Source organism: Lolium perenne, chromosome 5, assembly GCF_019359855.2.
Source record: "Lolium perenne isolate Kyuss_39 chromosome 5, Kyuss_2.0, whole genome shotgun sequence".
Lineage (NCBI taxonomy): Eukaryota > Viridiplantae > Streptophyta > Magnoliopsida > Poales > Poaceae > Lolium > Lolium perenne.
In genome coordinates, this window is record NC_067248.2 from 202,775,193 (window position 1) to 202,783,020 (window position 7,828).

Here is a 7,828-nt window from a genome sequence, read left to right on the forward strand (position 1 = left end):
CAAGTCGGGCGCAGGGCCCGAGGCGGCGGAGACTCCTGCGCGTCGCAAGCCGGAGTCGGACAATAAGTTCAACCCGGATCAAAAATCATCAGCGAGGCGGAGACGCCACCAAATCTTGCGAGAAAGCAAAAGCTGCATAAGTGTAAAAAGCGGCCGGCTAGGAGCAGCCGGCAGAAACGAGCCGGATGAGGGCGCAGCCGGTTGAATGAAAATTCTTAGTCGGCCCCTCCAAGTGCCGTCAAATATATTGGAGAAGCCAGAAAAACCTGCCTAGGTCCTTCTAAACGCAGGACCTTGCCAGCTTCGGGGGCTAATGTCGGGGGGAAGACCCCGGATAGGGCAATGGACGCGGAGCAGCCGGTTGGCCACTGGCCGGCTCGCGGCAAAGGCCGGCTGAGGAGCAGCCGGCTGGCGCCGTGGCCGGCTGGTCCAGAAGCCGGCTGGCTCTAGGTCCTAGTCGGCCTGGCTACGGCCACCAATGCTGTAGCTGGGCCGGCTTCTACAAGCCATATCCGACTGGGGTTTGTACCTCAGATCGACTCGAGGCTGACGAGTCTTGCACTGGAAGGAACCGGGTTGGTGATCCGGGTTCCCAAAGTCCACGCTGACTTCATCTTCCGTAAAGCGCGGGGCACTGTGGAGCAATAGTGCCACGCGCCGGACAGGCCGTCAGGGCTTACGACGATCCGTGCGCTACGATGGGCGACGGCGACAGGGACACCTCCTCTCCATACCGCTGACCGTGGCAGCCGGATGGGACAGGCCACGACGCCTCAACGACTCCTGACGTCACCGCCTCGGGAAGGAGCGGAAGCCGGAGCCGGCCAAGCCGGCCAGTAAACTATAGGGTCTTATATGTAAAGTGCCGGTGCCTATATAAGCCGCACTACCCCCTCTCGTGCGGGGGATCGATCATTCTTACTCCATTCCACCCTTAGCGCTGCCCTGTGAGAGAGATCATCGTCTCCCTTAGCCTCTCAGGAGCAGCCGGACACAGCTCTAGGAGCACCATTGTATTGTGTGATCATCATATACACTCTAGCAGGAGTAGAGGTTTTACCTCCATTGGAGGGCCTCGAACCTGGGTACGTCGCCGTGTCGCTCGTCCCCATACCCGCATCCGGATACCGCCGTGAGATCCCTCAGGAACCACTTCGATTAGCCACCCTATGGCATATGCCGTGACGATACCACGACAGGCAAAAACTAAATTAAACCCTGAACTTGCAATCCCTGAAATTGACACTCCGAACTCATCAATTCCGGTCTATTTTAAACCTTGGAACGTTTTTTGACAGAAGAAAATAAAAAGTCTAAAACATAATAATTCGCTACTTTCACTGACAAGGTGGACCCACTTGTCATATGTATCATCTACCTCTGATCTCTCACTCCCAAATTCCAAACGATTTCTCTCTCACACATCTGGTTCTCATGGGGCACGCCCCGCACCAGCAGCAGGTCTTCCACACCACCAATGCAGCGGTCCAATGGGCGGAGGGCACAGCCTGGAGGATCCCCCGCGGGGATGGTGGCGGAACCCTGCTGCTGCTCGGACGGGAGGCACGGCCGATGCTGCTCTCGATGGGTTGTCACGGCTGATGTGTGCACCGTCCCGTCCCCTTTCTCGGTCGCCACGTCCGTTGTCCCTGCCCGGCTTCCACGAACCTCCCCGCCCGACCACAGCACGACCTGACCTGCACGGCCCATCCAGCTCAGCCCCAGCATCTGCAGGCACCAACGAGAGGAGCACGGACGCCTGCACAAGCCCACGTGTCCTGCACGCGCCCCAGTATGGCTCCTGCAAAAGCCGCTCGCGGCTCGCCTCATGCTCGCCAGATCGCCGACGAGCGACGCGGCTAGCCGTGCCAGCGACATGCGCGACTGCCGAATAGCCGGTGGGATGGTTGGGATCGGGTGGGTTGCTATGAGAAAGATTTGGTCAAAGGGTTGGGTATGACATATGGGTCCCACTGTCAGTGAGTGAAGCAGAATATCCCGGCCGGGATTGTAGCATCCCCATGTGCCAAACAGGTTCAAGGTCTAAAATAGTCCGGGATTGATGAGTTTGGAGTGCCAATTTCAGGAATTGCAAGTTGAGGGTTTGATTTAGCTTTTGCCTATGAATTTAAGGTCTGTTTTGGTCTTTTTCCGTTTGGTAAACCAAGGAGCTCATAAACGCGAATGGAATTCTCACACCTTGTCACGTATCATCAGTACACTCTGGGCGCGAAAGGGACACGGCAGGCTCAGTAATCAGCGGGGGTAAAAAATGACGAGACCTCCGAGCCACTCTGATTGCCGCTGTCGAGTAGTGGTGCGTCAGCTGACATTGCCATTATAAGTAGGGAGGCACCGCGCGCCAGCTACCACCACCCCGACCTCCCACTCCGCCCTCTCTCGCCAAAACAACTGTGCCGCCCCGCCCGTGCTCTCCGCCCCGATCCGGCGACCCACCCCCAACCCTCGCGATGTGCGGCGGGGCCATCCTCTCCGGCTTCATCCCGCCGTCCGCCGCCGCGGCGGCGGCCAAGGCGGCGGCCAGGAAGAAGCAGCAGCAGTACCAGCAGCGCAGGGTCACGGCCGACTCGCTTTGGCCCGGCCTGCGCGGCAGGAAGGCGCCGCCCCGCAGCCACGAGGACTTCGAGGCCGACTTCCGCGACTTCGAGCGCGACTCCTGCGAGGACGACGCCGCCGCCCAGGACGAGGACGTGGTCGAGCAGGTCCCCCCGCCGCCGCCGCGGTTCCGCTTCGGCGCCAAGGCCGAGGCCGCCGCGCTGCCTCCTGCCGCCCTAGGTGAGAACCGAGGAGCGCATTCGACTTGGCCTCTTCTTCCTTCCCCTTCTGTTGGAGGGCAAACTATACTCCGCCTCCGCCTGATTTGCCTCGCGCTTTTTTGTTTTTCGCTGAGGAGAAAGATTGAGTGTCTCTGCCAAACGGGCTTCTGACAGCAGGACGCGGTAGATTTAATCTTGAGCCGTTAGATGGAATGGGTACTGGTGCTTTAAATCTGGCCGAGTCTAGGGCATACCAACTGTGTAGGAAATCTGGTTCTTCTTTAGGGCCTATATACATTGTTTCTCTAGGTTTGATGGTGGTACCGCGAGTGTCAAATCGGCGGGCCATCGTTAGACAAGCTCTGTCTCAGAATCTGGTCTCTGTTTTTATTTCACTGAATATTTATTTCTAGTCCAGTAAGGAGCGAATTAACGAGTTTCCAAGGTAGTTCTTGTAATAAGCGCTCTGATGTGTGACTTTGGTTAGTAGAATGTTTCAGATGTATCTTTTCTTGTCAAGCGTTCATTCCCTCTAGTACATGTACAGATGTACTGCCAACTCCTCGCAGCATCTTGAGATTTTTTTTATGTATACACTTCGTGAGATCTATTACTACTTATGAGGGTTTACTATGCTTGCTTGTTCATTTTCAGTACAATATTTCTGTAACCTCTTTTCTTGTTACCTAGCTGGAATCTTAACTTTTCATTACCGATTACTGTTCTCAGACTTAGCTTTCCACATCTTAGAGATGTATTGTGGAACAGTTTATGCTAAATCTGGGAGGTTAGTCGATCACCCTAGTGCCATCTTTAGATGATTTTTTGTATGTATTTTGCACATCAAAAAGGACTGTCAGCTCGAACATTCAAATTCATCTCTTCCACAACTAGAGTGGAAACATGACCTGTTGGAATTTGTTCAAATAAACAGATTTCATGCTTGTTTAATTTTATCACATACTGTCTAATTTATTGGCTATTTATTAACATCCCGTAGTATTGCTTATGATTTCTAACTACGATCATTTTTATGTAGTTAAGTCAATTGCTTATGGGATTGTTATACCAACTCCTAATTTCCTTTTTTTCAAAAATTCTTCTTCAGATGCGTTAATAAGTAACTTTTCATGTAGATGTTACTCAACATGATGGATCCGCTGCTAAGCCGGTAAAGCGCAACCGGAAGAATCAGTATAGAGGGATCCGCCAGCGTCCCTGGGGAAAATGGGCAGCTGAAATCCGAGATCCTAGCAAGGGTGTCCGGGTTTGGCTTGGGACATACAACACCCCTGAGGAGGCAGCTAGGGCATATGATGCTGAAGCCCGCAAGATCCGTGGAAAGAAAGCCAAGGTCAACTTTCCTGATGAAGTGCCAGCGGCTCAGAAGTCTACCCTTAAGCCAATTGTTGAGAAGTCCACCTTGAAGCCAACTGCTGCCAAATCAGCTAAGCTAGCTCCACTTCCAAAGACCTGCGAGGATGAGGCTTTCAATCATCTGAGCAATGGAGACAATGATTTGTTTGCGATGTTTGCCTTTACTGACAAGAAGGTTCATGCAAAGCCAGCTGAAAATGTTGATTTCATCCTTCCATTGAAATCTCTTGCTACCACTGAGGCATACGGGATGAACATGCTATCTGATCAGAGCAGCAACTCATTTGGCTCTACTGACTTCGGTTGGGAAGATGAGGCCATGACGCCGGACTACACATCCGTCTTCGTTCCAAATGCTGCCATGCCAGCATATGGTGAGCCCGCTTACGTGCAAGGCGGAGCGCCGAAGAGGATGAGGAACAATTTTGGTCTAGCTGTGCTTCCCCAGGGAAATGATGCGCCGCAAGATGTCTGTGCTTTTGACCATGAGATGAAGTATTCACTGCCTTACGTTGAGAGCAGCTCGGACGGATCGATGGACAGCCTTCTGCTGAACGGTGTCATGCAAGACGGGGCAAGTACCGGGGATCTCTGGAGTCTCGATGAGCTGTTCATGGCAGCTGGTCCTTATTGAGGGGTCGTGGTTCTGGTCAATAGCATAAATGTAAGCTATACATACTGTAGAGTAGTTTCGTTCTCTTTCACACTTTTCCTGTATATAAATAAATTACAACTGCTGTTAATGAATATATTCTCCACTCTCGTTTCTTGCCAGGTCTCATGCCTATGTCCAAGATGAAGAACCGGTGGTATCTGCTATGTTTCGTAGCGGATCAAACCGTAGCTATGCTAAGATTATATGTGGAACTGTATGACATGTTTATATTCTGTTTATGTAAGTCGTGTCTATGATTGGGTGCATGTTGGAGTCTGGATTTAATAACAACCTTGGTCATATGACTGCTGTTATGTGCTTGTTAAGTGTATGATTGTGCTTATATTGTACTTATACAGTTGCGCTGTGCGAGTGCTGCTCCTATTCGCTGTCTGTGAGCTCATCTGAAATCTAGGTAGATCTAGAGAGATCTAGACCAGATTAGCAATTAATTTTGTCTTCACTGAGCAGTTTGCTGAGAAGGATTAGTGCTAGATTAAAGCATCAGGTTTTGATTGGTAGATGGCCAAGTCAATAACTAACATTTGCCTTTACAGATTTGTGTGGTGCACATTGATGCTAAAGATTATAAATTGGAGCTGACTGTATCTGGGAGAATTGAATCTAAAAAATGATCAGTTGCACACTGGATCTGATTCCTGGTTTTGCTTTACCAGGTTGGTGTTCCTGGAACTAACCATGAGTTTCCTAGGGAGGAAGTCGGCATCAGCTTGCGCATATAGCTGTTGGCATATCCTTTTCATCGTACATGCTGAGCGATGCCCCACTTTGCAAGTAGTGACACTTGCGGGAAGTTCATGCTCCAGGGCCGGTCTGCTTCATGGTTGATCATCCCGAGATTTCCGAGCGCAAAATCTAAGAGCATCTCCAACCGCGTCTCTAAAGGAATTAGGGCGGCAGTCGGATAAAATTTTATTTCCTACCGCGTGTCCCAAAGCCTTTTTCATACGACGAGGCTCAATACGGTGTTCCGAGCCCGTTCCCGCTACACAGGGGACGTTCCGAGCACGACGGACACAACGAAAAGCAAGGAGAGGAGACACAGACCTGACACGCCAGCGACATGGAAGCCTAAAATCCCGTCGCCGTCAAGCGATGTTTATGGCGCCCCAGCTTTCCCAGGCGACGTAGGGACGCGTCTCGTCGTGCATGGCCGCGTGGCCATTTGCGCCAGCATTTATTGCGTCCAACGCCCCGCTGCCGCTTCGCCTGGCGCCGCTGCGTAATAAGAGCGCCCCTCCTTCCGTCCTCATCCCAATCTCTCGCCGCTCCCAAATCCCATCCTCCCTCGCCGTTCCCAACCTCTTCCTCCAATATCGTCGTCTCGCAAGATCGCCGCGACGAACAGCATCGGTCGCGGCAACCTCACCGTGGTGGAGGCGTGGGCGTTGTACCGCGCGGGATATCCCGTCCCGTCGGACATGCGCCTGCCAAGCAACGGCGGGTGGAAGATGGCCATCAACAGCGTCGGAGTCCCGTCCTCGCCACGAGAGGGCATGGAGCGCTGGAGGGACGCGATCAGGGCCCGGCGGGCTCGCCTCACCACCGAGGAGCGGACCGATCCAACCTGGGCGGCCATCGGTGGGTCGACTACTTCTAGGCGCATCACGACACTGAGATGAACAACAACGCCGGCCTCATCGGCCAGCGGAACAGCTGGAACAGGGAGGGGCGCCTCCTCTTCTGGGGCGTTCTGGGGCGCACCCTGGAGCATGTCGTCGACGGCATCCAGAACGACGCACCCAGGTTGGAGATGCCGTCGTCGCCGCCACCATCCCCTACGTCCGCAGCGCGCTGGCAGCCGAGGAGGAGGTACTCGTCCTTCTCCAACTCTTCCTCATCAGGGCCGGCGCAATCGGCGCCTTCTTCGTCCCACCGCGACGCGCCCTACACCATGCCTAAGCGCGAGGTGAAGGAAGACCCGGAGTTCGCGCCGCTAATACGTCGGAAACGTATCTATAATTTTTGATGCTCCATGCTTGTTTTACACCAATTCCTATATGTTTTGCTCACACTTCGTTGCACTTTTATACATTTTCCGGCACTAATCTATTGTCAGTTCCTGTTTTCTATTGTTTTGTATTTCAGAAAAGTTGTACAGGAGAATTCTCGGAATTGGATGAAACAAAAGCTGAAGATCTTATTTTTTCGTAACAAAGACGAAGTCCGGAGGAGAGACAAAGGGGTCCACATGGTGGCCAGACCATGCCTAGGCGCGTCCTGGCCCTGGCCCGCGCCTAGGGGTGGTGTGAGGCCACCTGGCCTCCACCGACCTCGCCCTTCCGCCTATAAGAAGCCTCTCGACGCGTGAACCCTAAATCAACCAGCTTCCATCCACGAAAAGTTTTGTAGCTCCGTCGCCGTCGCAGACAAGATCCGGGGGACATAAGTCTCTATTTCGGCACGCTGCCGGGACGGGGAATTGTCCCCGGAGCCATCTCCATCGATTTCACCACCATCTTCATCGCCATTGCTGACTCCTGTGATGAGGAGTGAGTAGTTCACCCCCGAGGCTGAGGGTTTTACCGGTAGCTATGTGGTCTATCTATCTCTCCATGTATGATCTTTATTTGATCATGAGCTTTATAATCTAGTTGAATAAGTAGATGTTATTCTACAATATTGTGCTACTCAAGTGGTTTTATTATGTGATCTCCGGGGACATCTTGTCCAACGGTGTGAAGGTGACAGTGTGCACACCGTGTTTGTTTCTTATGCTTAATTTATAGACATACTTATGAATTGTGGTGACTAGTTAGTACCATCTTTGTATGCTCAAAGTGACATCGTGGGGTGCCATAGATTGGAAATGCGAACTTTAAGGAATGCTTATGCAGACCTGCGCAATGAATTTGTGTTTATTATCAAACCGGAGAGTGGTTCAAAGTAGCGTAGTGAAGAGATAATATCTATGTATTCAATTATGGTATCATTCTTGAGAGTGTCCACTAGTAAAAGTATGATCCCTAGGCCTTGTTTCCAAGCATCGAAACACCGT

General features: G+C 52.2%; 1 protein-coding gene across 1 annotated transcript; it reads left to right on the top strand.

Moving 5' to 3' along the window:
- Positions 1-2,365: 2,365 nt before the first annotated feature.
- Positions 2,366-5,123, top strand: LOC127301467 (ethylene-responsive transcription factor 1). The gene is made up of 3 exons (XM_051331720.2): positions 2,366-2,796; positions 3,914-4,818; positions 4,930-5,123. Exons 1-2 carry the CDS (start codon positions 2,472-2,474, stop codon positions 4,786-4,788), a joined length of 1,200 nt encoding a protein of 399 aa, XP_051187680.1. The 5' UTR covers positions 2,366-2,471; the 3' UTR covers positions 4,789-4,818; positions 4,930-5,123.
- Positions 5,124-7,828: the final 2,705 nt, after the last annotated feature.

Coding starts and splice junctions, on each gene's coding strand:
- LOC127301467 (XM_051331720.2), top strand. CDS start 2,472: ATGTGCGGCGGGGCCATCCTCTCCGGCTTCATCCCGCCGTCCGCCGCC. Junction 2,797..3,913: donor GCTGCCTCCTGCCGCCCTAG/GTGAGAACCGAG, acceptor CTTTTCATGTAG/ATGTTACTCAACATGATGGA.